The following is a 22174-nucleotide window of genomic DNA, read 5'->3' on the forward strand; positions in this document are numbered from 1 at the left end:
TCATGTTACAAACAGGAAAATTGAAACCAGAGAGGTTATTTAACTTGGTGAAGACTGTAGCTCTTTTAAAGGTCAGCCTTGGTGTCTGAACACCAGTAGCCCTTCTTTGAATGATTGCCTTGTAAGAACTAACTGGAAGGATGGGTATTCTTAAAATGAGCCTCTGGTGAAAAAAAAAAAATCATTTAAATCTTATGGTAACTCAGTTTATTGTAGAGTGTTGGCTAGTGAAATTGCCCAGGGAAATGGATTTAATAAATACACTGAATAATCTATCATTTGCTCATTTGTCATGAGTGCTTAAATCAGATGAAGATTGGTAATTTAAATAATTTCAACACCCCAATTCCCTCTGCTGTCTTATTACTGCATGTATTACAGTGTAACATTGATACTGTGAAGACAATATTATTGTCTGGTAGTTGCCTGCCCTCAGCATTCTGGAAATCAGCATTTGTGATCACAATAACTGTATGTCACTGGTACCAGTCTGCTGTTTTATAAAGTGCATTTTTCACCTGGCATGCATTGGGTCCGTGTAGAGCTCTTTAATACTCAGAAGTTTTGCCAGTCCTGCTGGTGTGCTGGGGTAGGAATTGAATGTAGCTGGTAGCTTTTAAACATACGCAGTGCCGTGAGTGTTGATGCTGCCAGCACGAGTGGAAAAAAGTGTTAAATACTTTACATAATTTTTTCTATAATAATGCTTCTTTGTTAAGAATAAATGTCATAATATAAATAAACCATTTTAAGTACACGATTTGAGAGGGAGAACTTTATATATTCATTGATTTCTGGTTTATTTATTTATTTTTGCCATTGCCATTAGAAGAAAAAACTTTCCCACAGGCACCTTTCTTGACAGAACCAAAAGTTTGCTCATGTTAAGTAATGAAATATTCACTGAAGGAAATGCAGTCTGGGTGTAATAATTGAGTGCCTCTTGTGTACATAGTTCTCTTGTCTATACCATTCATGGTACTCTATTGTTGTTGTTGTTCAGTCACTAAGTCATGTCTGACTCTTGCGATCCCATGGACTGTAACCCACAAGGCTCCTCTGTCCATGAAATTTCCCAAGCAAGAATACTGGAGTGGGTTGCCATTTCTTTCTCTAGGAGATCTTCCTGATCCAGTGATTGAACCCATGTCTCCTACATTGGCAGGTGGATTCTTTACCACTGAGCCATAAGAAAAGCCCCATGGTATTACGTTCTGGGTAGGAAAAACAGTGAATTCTTACACAACATTTTCCATGGACCAGAGAGGTTAAATAACTTGCCCAGGGGAGAGCAGATAGCGCCAGAGCTGAATTCGAACCTGTGGGTGGTTTATCTTGAATCCATGCTGTCTCACTCCTAATTGTACTATGATACAGGGGTACAAGATTGTCAGTGTGGCTTTGCCTACATTAAAACGGCAACAACACAGGTCTTAAGTAGCACGAGGGATTCCCTAATTTGCCAGGTTCTTAGAACCTGCTAGGAATCTTTGCTGAGCTGGGTGTTAGGCTACTGAGAGATTTTGTGTGTGTGCGTGTGTTTAAATACATAGCCACATTTGCTTGGAACCACGACTTCCTGTGAATTTCTTATGAAGTTATTTGAACAAGAGAAATAACCATATGAATTTTTAAAAAGTTTCTTGAAGTATATTGATTTTTAAAAATGGATGCAATTAGTAGTTCTTACGAATCCTAAGAATAATTTATCTTGGCATGCATTGGGTCCGTGTAGAGCTCTTCAATACTCAGAAACTTTGCCGGTCCTGCTGGTGTGCTGGGGTAGGAATTGAATGTGGCTGGTAGCTTTTAAACATGCGCAGTTCCGTGAGTGTTGATGTTGCCAGCACGAGTGGAAAAATGTATTTCTTTAATTGAACAAACAGGCGGTGTTTAGTCTTTTGACTCCCTTTACATTTAATCTGACTGCTCATAGTTTATGGGAGGGCGAGAGGGAGGGAGGAGGATTTGGCCCTCTTCTTCATCAGTAAGATCCTGACAAACTATGGGATGTGGATTCTGAGGTCTGATGGTGACCTCCCGCTGCTGCTTCTCCCACTTGCAAAGGGAAAACGAAACACGACCTAGGAGATTCTGAAGTCGGATGATGGTGTAGCCTGAATTTCTCAAACTCTGTCATGCCTCCCAGCCTTCGTGATCTGTCCTTTCCCAAGTGCAAGTTCGGGCTCAGGGAGTCTTGGCTGGGTGGGTGGGGAAAGGCTGAGACTGATGCTTCTTTTAGTAGCCAGAGTGTAACTGGCCCTTTTCACCCAGCCCTCTATTTGGGGGCTGTCTTGGCCCCCTGAGTCACTTGGAGAAGTTTGAATGCTATGGATTTCCAGACCCCACACCAAACTACTTGGATTAGACTCACCCTGGCTGAGGCCAGCCAGGTATTTAGGGAGAAAAAAAACCTACTGAAGTGATTTCATGATAAATCTGTCACCTTTGGTTTTATTGTGAGGGGGAGAAGGGGGATAGTGACAGCTTTGAAAACTTCACTGTTGGAATCAAATTGAGATGTTTAAAGACAGACTTCCTGACATCCTAAGAGCTTCCTGTTTGACCTAAACTATGTGAGAAATCTTAGCATCCCCCCAACACACAAGGGAATCGACCACTTCTTTAAGATTGTGTGCAGACTGCTTTAAATCAGGGTGCATAGAGAAAAAAGCAGAGTACTTAATGGTTAGTTTGCTGATCTGCTTAGCATTAGATAATGTCTGTGAGGGCTTGTGGAGTACATCCAGGGAAGCTGGGGCCCAAATATGGAAAAGAGGAGTCATGATTATGAGGTAGGACTTACAGTTACCATCGCGAATATCTGAAGTGTTGTTTCAGCTCTTTCCTCTACTCCTGGGTTGGAGTTGCATTTCTGGGACATTCGGAGAGCTGGGACAAGCAGGAGGGCTGGGCCATGTCTTTCTTGTGATGAAGCATCCACTCCACGGTGGGTTTCTGTGGGTCATTCCTTTCACAGAGTGACTTTGTTTTGTTTTGATCATTGAGACTCTCCAGGAACTGGCTTTTTAACATTTCTTAAGTTTTGCTATTAATCTTTTCCCCTGAGATCCTGCAGGCAGATAAGACATTTGGTGGAAATGATCTTGCCAGCATTCCTCCGTTTATTGAGTCCCTTTAAAAATGTGCAGTCTTGCTTTAAAATCAAGTGTTTCCCATTCTAGTTGCATTTGTGACTTTTGGTACCCCAGCTCCTTACCTTGTGTAAGGATTAAAGAAAACAAGGACAACTCCATAATCAGGGGGGAAAAAAAAGGCATTCCCACTCTTCCTTTTCTGAAAGCTTAGATATGGTGAGAGAGACGACGAGCATTGTCACCATTACCTTCTGTGTCAGGGAGTGTTTGAGCTGAGAAGCTGAAGTGCTCCGTGTGGTTGCAGATGAGGGGTTTCTCACAGGGTGGCGTGTATGTGTTGGAGGTGCCTGTGTCTCTTGCTGGACCTGAGATCACTCTGGCAAGTGGGTGTGGATGAGAGCCAGAACACTCGGGACCTCACTGGCTCTCCCACCCCCAATGTCAACGACACAAGTGACCTATAGGAGAAGCTGGTGTCCTTCCCCAAAGAGAAAGAGCAGACCAGTTCAGTGGGTGTCTGCTGAGTGTCTGTTATGTCTGGAGTCCTCTTTTCAGCCCTGGAGTCTAGCCTGAAGAGACAGACCCCCAAACATACTTTTTCAAGCCACCAAGGCAAGCACAGAGTATGCTCAGGGAGCCCAGAGGGATGGGACCTAAGAGCCAGTGTAGGATGAGCAGGATGAGATTAGTGAAGAGGAGAGCTGGAGCTAGAGTGAGCAAGAAAGTGGGTGTAGTGTGCTCAGAGGCTGTGGGGAGACAGTTGGATGAGTTTCTGGAAGTGAGCCTTGCCAGCGAGTGAAGTGGGAAGTGGGGAAAGTGAGGCTGGCAGGCAACGGGGACGTCGCATCCCTTTGTAAGGCACTTGGATTCTGCAACGAATTGGGACACACTGAAGGAAGGATTTTAAGCGGGGACATGCTTCCGTCAGCTGTGGATGAAGGTAAAGGCTAAAGGCCTTTCATCCTGGGACTTTTGAATGAGCATCTGTTCCCATGTAGCTTTTTTTTTTTTTTTTTAACAGCTCTATTGAGATCTAATTTACATACTGTAAAATTCACCCATTAGAAGTGTCCCATTCAGTGGTTTTTAGTATATTTACAGAGTTGCTTAACCATCACCATAGTCTAATTTTTGAACTTGTCCATCACCCCCCGCCAAAGAAACCTTGTGCCCTTTTGCAGTCACTTCCATTTCCATACCCAGCCCTAGGCAACCGCTCATCTTTGTAACTTCTCCCTTTTCTTGAACATTAAGGGGGATGTTTTCTGTGAGTGTTTTATTAACTTTAAAGGAGTCTCTTTTGCCAAATTACAAACTGTTGCTTGGCTCCCCTGACTGTTCTTGTCAGCAGTGCTTTAGCTCATCACCCAAAGGCAGTGTGATCAGCTGCTAAAAGTGACATCAGAGACCTATGTTCTTACTGTCTCTCTTCCACTGTATGCATCTGGCAGTAGCTTCACCCAAGGACTGGTTTCTCTGTGGTCATCAGGCCATTGTAGGATGACAGGCTTTGGCTATGGGGCCCTCTGCTTCCTTGTTCATAGCTGGTTATGTAGGAGGAGTCCTTTCCTGCAGCCTGATAGGGTGAGCTTACTTCCTGTTGCTCACCCTGAACCAGTGATTGGCTTACAATTAATTAGGCTGCCTCTCTGAAGCTGGGAATGGGCTCTATGGGGGAATAGGTGGACACCTGTGACTAAGAGTGGTACCCGAGCATTTTTGAAGCTGACCCTAGCTTTCCGTCTCTGTGAAAAGTGTCATCAGTTCAGCTCTCACTAATTCAGGAGTTCATCATAGTCTGATCAGGGAGTGCTCTGAAATTTACCTTTGGATGATGTCATAGTGTAGGCAGTAAGGGGGATGGTGGTAACATTAACTTATGTGGGATATTAATGACTTAAGTCTCTTTAGAAAACCTGTTTGCTTTAGGATAGAATTGTTTAAATATGTCACTAGTAATAAATAATAAAAAATCAGTCTTATCTAGTTATTAAGTTAGCTCCTTGGAATCTCTCCTGGAGGAAAAAATAAAATAAAATCTTGTCCTGAATATGTCAGTGTTCAAGTTACCATATGAACTTGGAATTAACAAAAATTGACTTTCTTTCAAGTATAATCCATGCTTCACTAAGCCAAAAAGACATTCTGCCAGTTATTTGGACTTTATTAAATTTGATTTATATGTAGTAAAAAATCAGGGTAGGCCTGTGCTTTGCACAGTCACTTATTTGATTATGAGCTACATTTTCAAGTCTATTGTGGAGTGAGGTTTGTCCCCATGTAAGTACTGAGTGTTTGCTGGTGCAGCTCTTAATGGTGAGAACGGATGTTGAAGAAAGCAAACACCATATGCCCTTTGTTCCCCGTGCATGTCCCCTCCTGGAGGCTGGGTGGAGTGTTTCAGCTGTCTCGAATAATCTCCATTTTGCTGTGACTGCAGACTTTGTGGTTCTCCAGCTCTCCTCTCCTATGTTAGTTACAACTTCTTCCTAATTAGGTGGCTCTTCTTCCTCTTTTACCCCCAGGGTCATAAAGGTTCCACACTCTCAAGTGCCAGAGATTGGATTAATTTGGAAAAAGGGTATTTCACTCGATTTGTGACAGAAATAAGCTCAGAGAGAGAGGGAAAAAAAAACCAGCCAGTGTGAATGTGTAGTGGGAGGGGCGGGCGGGCGGGCGGGCTGGGTACGGGACAGGATGCTTAGAATAATTCTGCTGCCAAGTGAATCAGAGAGACTCGTAGTTCTCGCCGAGCACAGCACACACTCCTGCCCAGAGTTCAGACACAGTCAGCCCACACTCACCATTTCATACCCCACAGTATGGAGCTTTCCGCAGCCAAAGCCCCGAGCGCTGCTGCCGATGCGTCTGAGATTGTAAGTAGGCCATACATCTGTTTCAATTGTTATTCCGTCTGCATCTTTTGTAGCCTGTTGCCCGACTATTCTGTAGACTGGGAGGGAGGCATGATGGGGAATTTGGTCCTGGCTCAGTCCTTCCACGATGGTGAGCAATACCGCCTTCCATTTGGACCCAGGTGTTTGAGTTTTCTTGTTTGTGGAGGAAGGGAATTTCTTCCCCAAGCCCTCCTCTGTGACAGAAGTGACTCTCGGTTGATGGCGGCATCCATAAAGATTTCGAACAGCCCTGTCGTCTGGTGGGGTGGCTCTTTCCTTCTTCTGACCACTATCAATGAGTTTTTTCCAGGGAACACGGCATACAAGACAACCCCAGCCAGCCAAGCCCACCCGCGAACCCCCAAGCCTGCAGGTGGCCCTTTCACGGGTGAAGTGTCTCTGGCGAGGGTTGGGAGCAGGTAACATTTCTGAGGTAGCTGGCAGAGTTGGGAGGCTGGGATGAAGGCAGGTGTGGAGTCCAGCTTTCCTATAGTGGGAAGAAACGATGGGACAGGAGAGGGGGGAATAAAATGGGGGAAATAGGACAGAAAGAGCAGGGTCTTTTCAGACCACCGACCTGTTCCTCAGTGCCAACCCAGGTGGCACATGAGGCTCAAGTCCTCACTCAGCTAACTGTAGCCTGGGGCCACTCACAGAAACCTCTTTTAAGTTGTACTTTTCTCATTTGAAAGTTGTGATCGTTGCACTTCATGGAAATGCTGGGGTATTTGGAGTGATGATTGTGAAAGTGCTTGGCACTTGGTAGGCCTTCCCTAAACCATGTATTTTGCCCTCCTTACCCCTTCTCCTTCCTTAACGGGATATTAGACCACTGATCCAAGAAGTGTGCTGGACTATGAAGTGCCGCCTGTGTTGCTGTCCCCAGCTCGTTTGGGGGCAGTCACTGTGGCCATTGAGTTCTCGCAATTGGTGTCATAGGCTTATCTTACTCAGCCATTTAGCCTGGTTACCCTCTTATTCATAGGCACATGACTCCCCAGAAAAAGGAGGTCTTGGGGAGAAGTTGTGAGTGGGTCATGCCCATGTGCCACAGATCTGTTTGTGTTACAGACCATGGAGCCTGGGGACCTGAGTGTCGTGAGTCCTAGAGAAGAAGTGACCATTCAGAAGAGTCATTTCTTGTTCAGCTTTGAGTTTCTGAGTTATGAATACCTGTATTCAGCTGGCACAAGGGAGAAGATAAAGAAAAGATAGACCTCAAAGAACACTGCTCAGCAATTCATCTAATTTCGGATTCAGAAGTAGGTGTAGAGCACCGTCGTGTTGACTTGCCACCAGTTGTTTCGGTCAACCTGTTCATGGATTTAGGCAACCTCCATGTGCATGGATCAGTTCTCAATTGCCTTTGCACCATTATGTGTGTTTGCTTGTTTATGGGACTTTCTAGAGCCTGTCTTGTTAATTAGTTTTACTCTGTGCTTTATATTTGCTGACTGTGAGCTAATTGTTAGTAATAGTGTTCCCTTGTCAGTTACAAGTTCTCCCACCCCTTTGTCTCCATTGAATTCCATGTATTTTATCTCACATATAGACTAAAATTCTTTGTCTCTAGCTGGCAAGACCCCTCAATAACTGTATCTGTGAGCTCTGAGACAGTGGTAATTTTTATTATTGATTTTGGAGACATCATATCATAATCTGCACACTTTGTTTTGTGTGCAATGATTTAATAGTGTGCCTTTCCCCTTAACCATCATCAAAATCATGTGTCACCGTGTACCAACTTTCAGTAGCTCTCTCTTGCTCTTCATTGGACTCCATCATCTTGCCCATGGCTGGCTGTGCCTTGTGTGGTCTGGCACGTGCCTGTCTCTCCAGCCTCATCGTGGTCACCCTCCCACTTGGCCACTTCCTTCTCCCCTGGGCCCTGGCCACCCCAGCTCTTCCTGAGCCCTTTCCTGCCACTGGTCTCAGGCGCTCGGGGTGCTGTCTCTGGGGAGCACCCTTCTCTGACTGCTGCTTGGCTGCCTCTTGCTCCACTTTCAGGTGTTACCTCAGAGAAGCCCTCCTGGGCCATCTTATCTAATGGGACTTCCTCCATTTTAGGTTTCCTTTCTCCTTTCCTGTCACATTGCCATATCTGTTTCTTGCAGAGTGCTTACATCACAGCCTGTAAATCTCTTGTTGCCTCATTGATTTTCTTGGCACTTGCTACCTCCTCCATTGGAATTTCAGCCCTGGTGCGGGCAGAGGTCTTGTCTGTCTTATTCCACTGTATCCCCAACCCCTAACTCCATTCTGGACACTTAGTAGATGCTCAACAAATATTTGTTAAATAGATAGAGGCTTTGGATGAGGGATACAGTGGATGCCTTTTAAGTGGTGTGTTTCTACAACCTGATAAAGTTAGTTCCCGCTTTTCTGTGCTGGACTGTCCCATGTGCCTCCATCATCGCTCTGGTACTTTGGGAGCACTCCAGACCTTAGGACCCTGTTTCCCTCTCCTGGCAAGCCCATGGCTGGTATCCAGAGTCGCCCTCTAACTGTTGTAAGCATCACTTTTGTTCTCAAAATGAAAACCACCTGTCTTCAAAGTGATTTGCTTAAAACAAATGCTTATTTCTTTACCAAGGCCTTCCTCCCCTTCTGCCTTTCGCCACCTCCTGCCAAGAATAATGGGAAAACCCTCTTATCTTGGAAAGTGGGTTTTTCCTCTGCTCAGAATCCACAGCTGGATGATTTATCACCCAGTGTGCTGGGCAATAGCTTCCCTGCTCTGCCACTCTCAGACATCAGAGGCTTGAAGGGGGTCCCACGATGGGGGCTCAGCCTGGATACTGCCCGTCTTTGTATATTTCCTTCAAGCGTCCTTCCTACAGATAAGGAACCTAGCCCAGGGCACCAAGTGAATGGCGGCAAAATTGGAGACAGTGTCTTAAGTTCCCTGTGGTAGACTGTTAGCCAGATCATTGATCCTTTACACCAACTCCAGGAGGTAAATAATATCACTGCCCATTTTAGAAATGGTGAGATAGAGGCTCACAGAGGTTATGTAGATTGTAACCAGCCAGGATCAGAACCCAGGTCTCCTGGCTTCCAAATTCTATTGTCAGTGTACTCAGTGTTTCTTAGGCTTTTTTTCCCACTGTGTCCTGCAATTTTTAAAAAAAGTCTGACGACCTAGTATACATGTGCACATATAGTACACATGTGCATATACAGACACATACATGTAGGTGCAAAACATCTCCTGGAGCAGTTGTTGCCTTCATTGTGTATGATGCACTCTCTTATTCTCTATTCTTTTTAAAGAATGCTGGTCAGGCTATAGCAGGATTCCATTCTTTTTTTAAAGCTGAATAATTTTTCATTGTTTTTATATGCCGTGGTTTCTTGTTCCATTCATCCATAACTGGACAGTGAAGTTGTTGCGATATCTTTGTTGCCATGGGTTGGTGGAGACGGAAGTGGGGAGTTGCTGTTCCGTGGGTAAGAAGTTCCAGTTATGCAAGATGTATATACTGTAAAGTTCTGCTGTACAGCAATACTGTATTGTGCACTTAATTTTTAAGAAGGTAGTTCAAGTGCTTTTACCACCCCGCGCCCACACACAGAATGTTGGTGAGGACCTTCTAAGTTGATTGCATGGCCCACTAATTGACAGCAGTCTGAAGTGTGGAAACTCAAACACTAGTGTAGGTGATGTGTGATATATGCTTACTTTACATAGAGGTTTACGCGATGTAAGCTACTTTCTAAAATGACTGTGAAGTATAGCATAAGAACACATATAAAATGCACATAAGAGTAAGCTGTTTGAAGTTTTGGAAACTGAACATATCTGTGTAACCATCAGATCAAAACACACACCACTGATTTAAGCTTCTTTGATTCAAGACAGGCAGACGTGGAGTACAGCAAGAAACAGATAGGCCCACAATTTGTTCTGAATTATGCACATCCAGCTTACTTGATGGAATTTCTCTTTTTAGATCCATATTTTGTGTTTCTAGTGACGGAACCAGACTGGTATTTTAGATCTAACAGCCACCCAAGAAGTGGAACAAGGTTTCTGTAGGGATCGTCAGAAACGGGCAGAAAAGGAGGCTGGCTGAACATGGGCCTGGCAAAATACGAATGAGGAAGAGGAGGGAAGGGCAGGACCTCACAGTGGGATATGGAAACTCAAGCGTGAGGATTTATGGTGATAATAATTGAGACCAATTTTACTGAAATTGGCGATGGCAAGGAGGGTGTGAGGGAAGGAAGGAAGGGAATTTGTGATTAGAGTCCCAGGCCCCTAGAAGCCAGTGAACTTTTGTGTGAAATAAGGAATGTCTACCTCTCATGGTGAGTGTTGACTTTTAGAGAAAATTGTTTTAGCACACCGAAGCAAACTGCTTATTTCTTGGTGAAAGACATAAATGCATCTCAGTGCAAAAGCAAGCTACAGTTAACACAGCTTTTCAGCTTTCGTAATAAATGTGTTATGCAAGCTGTCTAGGTGGACAAATTGTACACAGCTCTTTGTAATGGGATGTTCGTAGAAAGGAAAGAGAGCAAATACTTTACTGAGCTTTTAAACATTACATGCTCTTACAAAATTGTATTAATCAACACCCTTGGTGAAATGCAGTGATAGCAAATTTTGTCAAACTGTGCAACCGTTTCCTTGAATCAGGGTCTTTGGAATAATAATAAAGTCCTTTAGGTTTGTGGATTAGATAAGCTCTTACTCATTGTTCATGCTTGTGAAAGAGACTTGCAACTTTTATACATTTGGTATGTGTTTCCTGGCATTCTTGACCTGTGGTGCTCACCGTGGGTTTGTGCTTAATTCTGCAAGTGTTGTGACTGTGTTTGTGCAAGAAGAGTCCTGGGGCTGTAACACACACACTCACACACACTGTGGCACAGAGGAGGCGCCCCGCTGGGGACAGGGAGTGGGTGTGTCTGACTTATTCTTTGCTTGGAGCGGAGTGTCAAGCCAGGGCACTAAGTACTTGCTAGATGAATGGAGGGAGAAAGGAAAAAAAAAATCATAGCTAGCATTTACTAGTGTATGCTGTGTGCTTTGCCTCTTTTAGCTGATCTGATCATCAGAACCAGCCTTTGGGGGTGGGCACTGTGAATACCGTTATCTTTAGAGTGACTTCATGTCCCTGTTTGCTGGAGGACTGTCTGGGTATCTGCCTGTTGTCCTGGCATTGACATCAGTAGCATCCTTTTCACTCCAAAATGTCTTGGTTCAGATGATAAATTCTTTCACTCTAAAATTTTCTGGTTTGGATAGACAGAGGAGGAAACTGAGGCACAGAGAAATCGCATCACTTTCCATGGTCACCAGCCAGTTGGCAGTAGTGCTGGGTTTCTTCCTAGAAGTCTGACTCCAGATCTTGTTGCTTGACCATCAAGTTCTGCTCCTTCGCACTTTAGGCCAAGGAACATGTAGTATAAAAACAACATTCTTGATGGTTCAAATCACCAGTATGACATGTGACTCAGGGCAGGAAGAGTGTGCTGGGCGAAGACCCATTGCAATCCTCTGTGCATTCACCGATAAATGTAGACAATGAGTAGCTCAGGGTAATAACACTGTTCCTGTGTGTGTGGTGCTTCATCATTTACAGAACCCTTTCTCCTCCAGTATTGTGTTGAAACTTCTTGTGCGCTCTGGGGTGTGGTTGGTGGTATTTCCATTTTAGGAAGAAGGATGCAAGATCAGCAGGCTGCTGTGGTCACCTGCCTGAGGTTTTACAGCCAGAAAAGGAGCTGATCCAGGATTCAACTCAGATATTCTGCCTCCATCAGCAGTGCATTTTCCATATGCCAAGCCATGCCTTATGCAGCTATTTGATGGTGCTGCCTTTAAAATTTTTTTAAATTGAAGTACAGTTGATTTACAGTGTTGTGCCAGTCTCTGCTGTACAGCACAGTGACTCAATTATACACGTATAGACATTCTTTTTAAAAATGTTTTTTCCATTATGTTTTATCACAGGATATTGAATATAGCTCCATGGGCTGTACAGTAGGCCCTTGTTTATCCATCCTGTAAATAATAGTTTACACTTCAAGGGTGCTGTTTTGGAGCATAAGCATGTCACCTGAAGATTCATTAACCCCAACACAGGACTTCTCAACCTTGACACTGTTGACATTTGGGGCTATTTAAGGCTATTGTGAGGCTGTCCTGTGCACTGTGGGATGTTTAGCAGCATCTCTGACCTCTCCCCACTAGATGCCAATAGCACACAGCTCCTTTCCTCACCTAGTTGTGACGATGAAAACTGTCTTCAGGCACTGTCAACATGTACCCTGGGACACAGTTGCTCCTGGTTAGACCTGGCTTTCCCTCTCCCTCTAGTTTCTGAAGCATCAGAAAAACTATTGAAAGCCCCACAAAGGGACAGAAGAAGAGGACAAGCGACACATTTCATGTGGGAATTTGCTTCCACGGAAGAACATTGGGTTCTTATCCCAAGGAAGGAAAACATAGCCAGCATTTTCGAAATCACACATAAGTTTTTAAAATAAAAAAGTTAGAATAAAGATGAATTGAAATATGCACATTAAAATCTCCTGTAATCCAACTGCCCAGGGATAACTATAATTTACAGTATGTTCTTGCTCTCCTAACCTTTTCCAACACATGTATAAATATGTGTATCATTTTCCAAATAGGGCTGTGCCACAAATGCTGTTAAAATCAGCTTTTTAAAAAATCTTAATTGTGCCACCAACATCTTTCTGTATCTATGCTGTTGAACTGCAGAGCATTTCATTGTATGGCTATGGTATAATTTATTCACTCAGCTTCCTGTTGTGTACATTTGTTTCATTTCCAATTTTGCTTTTGCTGTTACATGCAAAGCTCTAATGAGGATTCATGTGTGTGCATCTAAGCCCTTCACAGCTTTTTTCCTTATAGAAATAAGGAAATTTTAGCATCTAATGAACAAGATACCCAATTCATAATGTGCTGAATTGTATTTTGATTACATTACGTACTTTTGCCCCTTAAAATTATGAAAAGTGCACTGATCAAATTTTAATTATGCACTCAACTTGCAGAATGCAATGTGGAACGTTATTTGGTTTTCTGATTAAATGATGACTAATAAGACACCATTTAGATTTCATGCCTTCTTCATGAAAACCACTCTTAACTGTATCAGGCTACTTCCTGAGTAGGAATTACAGCCCACTGACAATCAGTAAGTCTTCTTTTAAGACTCTGTTCACTGCTGAGAACAATTTAGGGCTAAGTTCTCATGAATTCTCACTGCTCATATATTTTTCTTATATGTGTTTAAAATGGGGGAAAATAAAAAACACCCCACCTCATGGTTGAAGCACAACAGAAGAGCTTAAGTAGATTTCCCTACTTTACTTCCCTCTTGTTTTTTTAATTCTCTAGAATTTTATTGCAACTACAAACAATAAAAACACAATTTTAAAAAAACCCCACAAACTAGACAGTATGCAAGGTCTGATCCAATTGGCTTTTTTTCAATTAATGATTCTTGCTATGTCTGCTCTTATTCTGTATAATTGGTGCCCTATTTGGGATTGTTTCTGGTTTTTCTTTTTTTCCTGCAACAAAGCACCCTATTTCATGTGAGTCCACCCATAGGATAAATGCCTCACAGTGGAGTTGTTGGGTTAACAGTCTCTCCTTAGGATTTTCATAGATATTGCTAAATTTCCCTTCCACCAATAGTATTGCCCTTCCACCTCTCTATATAGGGGGGCTTTCCTGGTGACTCAGATGGTAAAGGTTGGGAAGATCCCCTGGCAGAGGAAATGGCTACCCACTCCAGCATTCTTGCCTGGAGAATTCCATGGACAGAGGAGCTTGTCAGACTACAATTCATGGGATCTCAGAGTTGAACACGACTGAGTGACTGACACTTTCACTTTCGTGTGTGTGTGTATGTGTATCTCCTGACTTGCTTCCATTGTGTATTTTTTTCTACCTGGCATAAACTATGGATTAATAGACTAGGGACACAATAGTTGAACCTCATCTATGGGGAGGGCCATAGTCTAGATTAGGAGGAGACCTCAGTCTCCCTGGGATTGGTTTTTGGCCTTGGAAGCACTTTTTGTACTATGCTCAGTCATGCCTGACTCTTTGTGACCCCATGGACTGTAGCCTGCCAGCCTCCTTTGTCCATGGGATTCTCCAGGCAAGAATGCTGGAGTGGGTTGCCACGCCCTCCTTCAGAGGATCTTCCCAACACAGGGATCCACGTCTCTTGCATTGCAGGTGGATTCTTTACCCACTGAGCCACTGAGGAGACCTGGGGATACCTGGGGGATATGTATTCACTGGTTTTCTTCTGGGATTGGCCTGGAACTGGCTTTTTCTCTTGTCAAGTATGGAGTAAGAAGTATACATGTAAAGTTGGGTGATAATACCCAGGTAGACAACTTTCTGGTGATGTTTGATGACATGTCTCAGTTAGAATTGAAGTGGTTAGAAATGGACATTTGTTAATAAAGAGGTGACAACATTTACTTCTCACTGGGTCTCTGAAATAGAAGGGCCTATCATTTAGCATTTGGTACAGTGTACCAAATGTAACATGTCAATATAATAAATATAAATGTAATATGATACAATCATTTCATAATCATTTTCACTCCCCTTACGTTTTATGTGAAGTCTTTTCTGATGTTTTTTCCTTCTCTGTCTTTGTCTACTCGTTGGGGATAATTTTTTGTACTGTCCTTTTAAAAAACTGATAATCATGATAAGTACTACATTTTGGGTGTTTTGTTGTTTTATTATCTGTGACCAGCTTTGCCTCCCTAATCAAATGTTCACCATCCCTTGCTTTCTCGTCTTCAGAATCCTAGCATGGTGTTTGGGACATATGTGTTTGTGTTGGCTGCTCACTTCAGAACTTTCCTTATTTTATGGGGCCTCTGGGCTTGGTGAAAGAGAACCATCCCTGGACAGTCTCCGTTTTTTTGGCCCCCAGAACAGTGCTCATTAAGGTCTCTGTTGCCTCACTCTTTAGGGCCTTGCTTTCCTGCCCGGGGGAAGGCGCCATCATTTTATTGATGTTGTGTTTGAAGCCGTGGAGGCTGGCTGACATTTGAAGATGGTTCCGTGAACCCTGGTGGGCGCAGCAGCTGCCATGGCTCTGGGTAACAATATGAAGGGCCTGTGTTTTCTGAGAAGTCTGGGGGGTTTCTGATGGGCACTTCAAATGTTCACTCACTGCAGTCTTGACCAGAAGTTTTTGAGTTGGCCTGGGTGAGCCACCCTGAGGCTGAGATGCAGAGAGGAAAGCAGGGCTGAGGGAACCGACTTCTCCTGTCAGTGAGCTGGTGTCTCTTTGGGTTTGGCCTCCAGCGGGGCTCCTTGGGGAGTGAAGGGACTCTCCTCTGCCTTCTCTTCTGCCCTCCAGGGCTCACACCCGGGGCCTGCTGACAGGGCTCTCACGGGAGCTTCCAGAGGCATGGCTGGCTTTGAGCTCAGCAGCAAGCCTTAGAAAAGAAGCCACAGAACTTTATTTTTCTTATTGTTCAAGTAATATATTTTCTTTTAGAGCTAATAAAGAAGACTTTTAGGGCCAGGCAGTGTGATCCAAGGAGAATGGCCTTTGGCACCAAATGGTTCTGGGGTGGACTGTGAGCTCTGCAGCTTTCTCCTTAAGGGGCTGTTATGAGCCGAATTGTGTGCCCCCCCCAATTTTTATGCTGAAGCCCTAACTTCCGGTTCCACAGAATGTGATGATATTTGAAGACAGGGCCTTTTAAAGGGGTAATTGAGTAAGAATGAGGCCAAACTGATTTCTGTCCTTGTAAGAGTAGGGGACTGGGACACAGACACCAGGGATGCGCACACCAAGCACAGACCGTGTGAGGACGCAGCGAGAAGGTGGCTGTCTGGAAGCTAAGGAGAGAGGCCTCTGATGAAACCAGACCTGCAAAGACCTTGATTTTGGACTTCTAGAAGTGAACTGTGGGAAATAAACTTCTGTTATTTAAGCATCTCAGTCTGTGCTATTTGTTACAACAGCCCTAGCACATGAAAATAGGTGCTTTTATCAAGTCAGCTTCTCCAGTTTTGCATCCCCCATCACTAAAGAGAGGACCAGAGCACCTGCCTGTCAGAGTCTATATGAGGGACAGACATAATCCTGGCTTAGAGCAGATACTCATAACTGGTGCTGGTGCTTTAATAATATAATGGTAGAAACTACCGCCCTTTCCCCCACCCAGGTTTTCTGGCCTCATCCTGCTATCAGGGTTTTTTTCCTTCCTTCCTTTATTTTTTATTCTTTACTTTTAAGTCCTTTTCAAACAGGGTTGCAAAGAACTCCTGGGATCAGAGGAGTACGTACATAAAGTAAATACATAAGTACTTTATGTATTTAACAAGCAATGAAACATTTTCTTCTGAGGAATCCTTTTCATCCTTTTAATCTTCTAACATACTGGGGTTCCAGGTACAATTTTATTTAGGACAAGGATTTTGCTGCTAAAGTTGATGGAAAGTGACTTTTGGTGTGGTATGTATATTTCCTGGACCTAACATCTAGTTTGCTAGGGCTACCATCACCAAGTACCACCAACTAGAGGTACTTACACAACAAAAATTTATTGCCTCACAGTTCTGGAGCCTGGAAATCCAAGATGATGATGTAAGCAGAGTTGATTCCTTCCGAGGTTCTGAGGGTGAACCCGTTCCAGGCCCTATCTCAGAGCTTCTGGGGCTTTGCTGGCCTTGACTTGTAGATATATCACCTTGATCTTTGCCTTCATCTCTGCATGACGTTCTCTCTGTGTGCACACTGCCATTTCCAAATTTCTCCTTTTTGTAAAGACGTCAGTCATGTTGGATCAGTTCAGTTCAGTCGCTCAGTTGTGTCCAACTCTTTGCGACCCCATGAATCGCAGCACGCCAGGCCTCCCTGTCCATCACCATCTCCCGGAGTTCACTCAGACTCACGTCCATCAAGTCGGTGATGCCATCCAGCCATCTCATCCTCTGTCGTTCTCTCTTCCTCCTGCCCCCAATCCCTCCCAGCATCAGAGTCTTTTCCAATGAGTCATCTCTTTGCATGAGGTGGCCAAAGTACTGGAGTTTCAGCTTTAGCATCATTCCTTCCAAAGAACACTCAGGGCTGATCGCCTTTAGAGTGGACTGGTTGGATCTCCTTGCAGTCCAAGGGACTCTCAAGAGTCTTCTCCAACACACAGTTCAAAAGCATCAATTCTTCTGTGCTCAGCTTTCTTCACAGTCCAACTCTCACATCCATACATGACCACTGGAAAAACCATAGCCTTGACTAGACGGACCTTTGTTGGCAAAGTAATGTCTCTGCTTTTCAATATGCTATCTAGGTTGGTCATAACTTTTCTTCCAAGGAGTAAGCGTCTTTTAATTTCATGGCTGCAATCACCATCTGCAGTGATTTTGGACCCCCCAAAAATAAAGTCAGCCACTGTTTCTACTGTTTCCCCATCTATTTCCCATGAAGTGATGGGACCAGATGCCATGATCTTCGTTTTCTGAATGTTGAGCTTTAAGCCAACTTTTTCACTCTCCACTTTCACCTTCATCAAGAGGCTTTTTAGTTCCTCTTCACTTTCTGCCATAAGGGTGGTGTCATCTGCATATCTGAGGTTATTGATATTTCTCCCGGCAATCTTGATTCTAGCTTGTGTTTCTTCCAGCCCAGCGTTTCTCATGATATACTCTCCATAGAAGTTAAATAAGCAGGATGACAATATACAGCCTTGACGTACTCCTTTTCCTATTTGGAACCAGTCTGTTGTTCCATGTCCAGTTCTGACTGTTGCTTCCTGACCTGCATATAGGTTTCTCAAGAGGCAGGTCAGGTGGTCTGGTATTCCCGTCTCTTGAAGAATTTTCCACAGTTTGTGGTGATCCACACAGTCAAAGGCTTTGGCATAGTCAGTAAAGCAGAAATAGATGTTTTTCTGGAACTCTCTTGCTGTTTCGATGATCCAGTGGATGTTGGCAATTTGATCTCTGGTTCCTCTGCCTTTTCTAAAACCAATTGGATCAAGTCCCAGTCAAATCACCTCATCTTATTGATTGTCTGCAAAGACCCTATTTCCAAATGCAGTCACATTCACAGGTATTGGAGAGTAAGAATATAGCATCTTTTGGTGGATACAATTCAAGTCGTAACAGCAATGATTGGAACCTGATTTGCCATCTGTGTCCCTCTGCCTACAGCTGGCAGCTTCCCTAGAGGAGTGTCCTTGCCTGGTCTACAGCTCCCATCCATCATGCAGATTTAAGGTCAGAAGTCACCTCCTCAAAGAAGCTTTCTGTAGCTACTCTCAGCATAGACTGATGGAATGAATGAAATAGATTGTGGAGTAAAATTGAACTGTGACTGTGAATGATGCTGCTATTTTGCCCTAAGAGCATGAGGGAGCTTCTCTCTCCCCACCATAAATGTTACTTGTAGCTTTCTTGTATATCTTGGCTGTGTCACCACCACAGATGCTATTTAAGTATCATTTTGTGCCTGTGAATTGAGATGTCGGGTGCCTCCCGAATGTCATGATGTTTCCTGTTCTGTGTGCAGAGCATGCCAAGAGGACTCAATCTGTTGGATTTTAATTTTTTTTTTTGCAGTGAATCACAGCTTGATTATGATTGTACAGTAATTCACACATCAAAACTGGCTAGAACCCTTCTCTGAAGGACCTCTTGGGTCTAGAAAACCTGCAAGTTGTGAGTAAGGGAGACATTTCCTGATTCCAGTAAATTGGTTATTGTTGATTGAGTATGCTCTATTTGCTAAAACCTTGCTCAGTACTGTGCAGACCATAGGTAGCAGAGATAAAAGTTATGGCCTCTAGCACCACACAGTTCACATCAGATATTTGAAAAATAAACACCAGTCCACACAAAGTTGCATGAGAACGTGTAGTATAGAAACTAAGAAGAAAAGGCTGCTCACTGTGGGCCAGAGAGTCAGGACAGGTTTTGTGGAGGAACTGAACTTAAGCTTGGGCTGTACTGAAATGGGAAAAGAGCCAAGAAGAAGAGGGAAAATACTTGTCCAGGATAATAGTAACACACCAGGAATGTATGTAATAGTCCCACCATGTGTATTAAGCAACCTTGTTTTAATAAAATTGATTTTTTTTCACAGCATAGATACGATCTGGTTTAGAATAGGAAGATTTGAGAAACAGCTAAACTTCCCATCAACTTGGGAAGAATAAATTAGAGTAATCTCTGTACTATATGGGACACTGTACAGCCAGAAAAAAAGAATGGGAATACTTTTTACTGATATGGAAAGACCTCCCCCCACAAATAGATTGTTGAGTGAGAAAAGCAAAGCTTTGGAGAGTATGAATCATATACTAATGTATGATATTTGCTTAAAGACACTGGAAGATAGCCAAGAAACTACTTACAGTTAGGAGTGATAGTGGTGAACTAGAGGAGTGGGAGCTGGATTGCATGTGTCTCTGTGCTTTATTTCAGAGATTTGAATGATACAAGTGTATCCTATTCAGAAAGGTAAGAAGAAATCTAGGGATGCTGACCTTAGTGTTAGCTCACACTGTCACTCTGACATTGATTACAGTGTCTGGGGGCTTTGCCTTGCTGGGACAGAATGAATGAAGATTACCAGCCACACTAGACATTTAAGGGATAAGCCTTTGCATTTGTCCCGAGAAGGAAATTCTCTTAACCATGTTTTCACGTTTATGGGTTATCACTAGAAATGTTTCAAATGTGCGCTAAGTTGAGGGAATAGTATAAGGACCCCCCTTTGTGCCCATCATCCAGTTTCAGCAGTCACCAGCTGCTGGCCAGTCTCATTTCATGGCTTCTCCCTCCTCCTCCTTACTCTCCCTCTCCACCCCAATCTTGATTCTTTTGAAGGCAGTGCCTTTCTGATTGTTTTATTTAGAATTGTGACTCGGACCTCCTGGAACCCACATGGCCATGCTTGAGGTGGAAAAAACTTTCTTGAACTGAATTTGACTCGTCTCCCTTGGTGTAATTTTAAAAAATTATGGTAGAATACACATAACGTAAAAGTTACCATCGTAATAATTTGTAAGGGTACAGTTCACTAGTGTTAAGTGTGTTCACATTGCTGTGCAGTGGATCTCCAGAACTCTCTCATCTGGTGATGTAAGAACAATTCCCAACTCCCCCTCCCACCGTTCTACCTTCTGTGTCTTTGAATCTGACTACACTAGGTACCTCATACAAGTGGAATCAGACAGTACTTGTACTATTATAACTGGCTTATTTAACTTAGCAGAATGTCCCCAGCGTTGATCTGTGCTGGAGAATGTGTCAGAATTTCCTTCCTTTTTCAGGGCAAAGAATATTTCATTGTAGGGATAGACCACATTTTTGTTTGTTCATTCATCTGTCATCTGACTCTGGGGTGGACTTGACTATTTGCCCCCTTCTAGAATATAGTGTTTTACATCTCATAACAATTTCATGCCACAGCACTATGATCCTCCAGTTAAGAGAATAATCCTGAGCAGTTTGAGAATTTTTATGACAAAAACTTGACCTGCAAAGACCAGCAAACCTTCCTCTCTACTCTTGTGACTGAGGATACCTATTTTTCTTAAAGCTCTGATATTGAATCTTGTCTCTCATTAGAATAGATTATGAATTTAGGGAGAACAGGGCAGAGGTGGGGAGGTATCTTCTTTTGCCCTCTACCTGGCACTGTGCTTGATACTGGTTGGGTGCTCATGAAATGTTTGTTACAGGGTGAACCCTACTCTGGACAAGTCACATAACCATATCTGTGTGATTAGGGAGTTAAACCCAATGAATTCTAAAGGTCCTTTTGGTTCTAGCACTGTTTGGGTCCATTAAATCTTATGATGAAAAGTTCAAACTCTGAAAGACTGGAGAGTCAGGGATGGGGGGAGAGAGATTTTTGGGAAGATCTGTTTTCAGTACCCCTTGAATTATACCCTGGAGACAGTTGCCTACAAATAGAACCACCCCAGGATATAGTATTTCTTAAAATAACATTTTGGATTTGAGATTTCCTCTTTGTGTGGTGGTAACATTCTTTGAATAACAAAAAGCCAGCAGCTAAACAGTTATTTTAAGTTTAGCTTAATTGTGTACCACGTTTTGTAGATATACAAGAATAGAAATGAAACCTACTCTTCACATCATCATCTTTACAAAGAATAATTTTACCATGAGCACAAATCAAGGCAATAGCAACTAAGTAAAAGAAAGCTTCCAGAATTAGAGATCAAAATCTGGTAAGGAAAAGTGGCGGGAGATACGATTTGAGTATTGAATCTTGGTTGATTTTCTGAACTATGCGCTGGTTTCTGCATTTTTGTTTTAAGCCTGGTTTCCAAAAGACTCTTGCTGGCAACCAGATGGTCGTCAGATAATTGATATATGTTCATTTTAAGCCAATTTGGGGAACAGTGGCCTGGATTTTCCAGTAGAAAGATTTAGTAATTCTGTTGGTCTTTAAATGCCAGCAGGGTTTTTTGGAAGTTGAGTTCTCTAATGTCTTGGAAGTAACCCCTGGAAAATTGGAAGCAATGAATTGATTGCATGATGTACTTAGGATAAAGTTAAGGATATGGATACAGTTATTTCTGTTATAAATGTCCACATTTAGAAGTGGTAAAATTTGTAAAATTGGTTGAGAATTTTTTTTTATTGTTTACAGTTTTTTTCCCATTTGTTTTCTGAAACTTGAGTTAATGAATAAGAATAGGCATTTAAAATACACTCATGATTTTATTCCCTGTGATTAGAGAGTTGGTCAAAGTTCTTGGGTCTACTACTTATTATCCTAATGACTGCTTTTCAAAGAGAGAAACTTTTTAAAAAATAGTGGGGTTTGCAATGAGAAAAGGGGTCATGAGTCAAGATGCTTAACTTAATTACATCTTCAGGTTCTGGGAATGAGGATGTAGACATATCCTTTTTTTGGGGGGGTCACCATTCAACCCACTATAGTGGGAGCACCAAGCCAGGATAGGGCCCTTGTAGGAATCATACTGTGGGCCTCAAGAAGGAAGCAGAGGGAAAGAAACTCTTCTTTGGAAATAGTTAAAAGCAGCTCCTATTTGTATTTTGGTATTTAATTATCATTATTACTTTTATTGTGGTAAATTGTATATAACACAAAATTTGTCATTTTAATCATTTTAAATGTACAGTTCTGCGACATTAAGTATGTTAAC

The 22174-nt window shown here is 42.9% G+C and overlaps 1 protein-coding gene across 9 annotated transcripts in view; it reads left to right on the forward strand.

The window, feature by feature from the left end:
• The window catches only part of SH3KBP1 (SH3 domain containing kinase binding protein 1), a 331797-nt gene that overhangs the window by 72237 nt on the left and 237386 nt on the right, over positions 1 to 22174 (forward strand). The window contains exon 1 of one of the 9 annotated variants that reach the window (XM_061407989.1): positions 5827 to 5974. The exons of 6 other annotated variants lie outside the window; for them this stretch is intronic. In XM_061407989.1, the coding sequence (XP_061263973.1) occupies positions 5921 to 5974 (54 nt within the window). In that variant the 5' untranslated portion in view covers positions 5827 to 5920. Of the gene's footprint in view, positions 1 to 5826; positions 5975 to 7238; positions 7258 to 22174 lie in introns of those variants that run through there. 2 more of the 9 variants (XM_061407994.1, XM_061407993.1) reach the window with 2 other exon arrangements.

This window comes from Bos javanicus, chromosome X (assembly GCF_032452875.1).
Source record: "Bos javanicus breed banteng chromosome X, ARS-OSU_banteng_1.0, whole genome shotgun sequence".
Taxonomy (NCBI): Eukaryota; Metazoa; Chordata; class Mammalia; order Artiodactyla; family Bovidae; genus Bos; species Bos javanicus.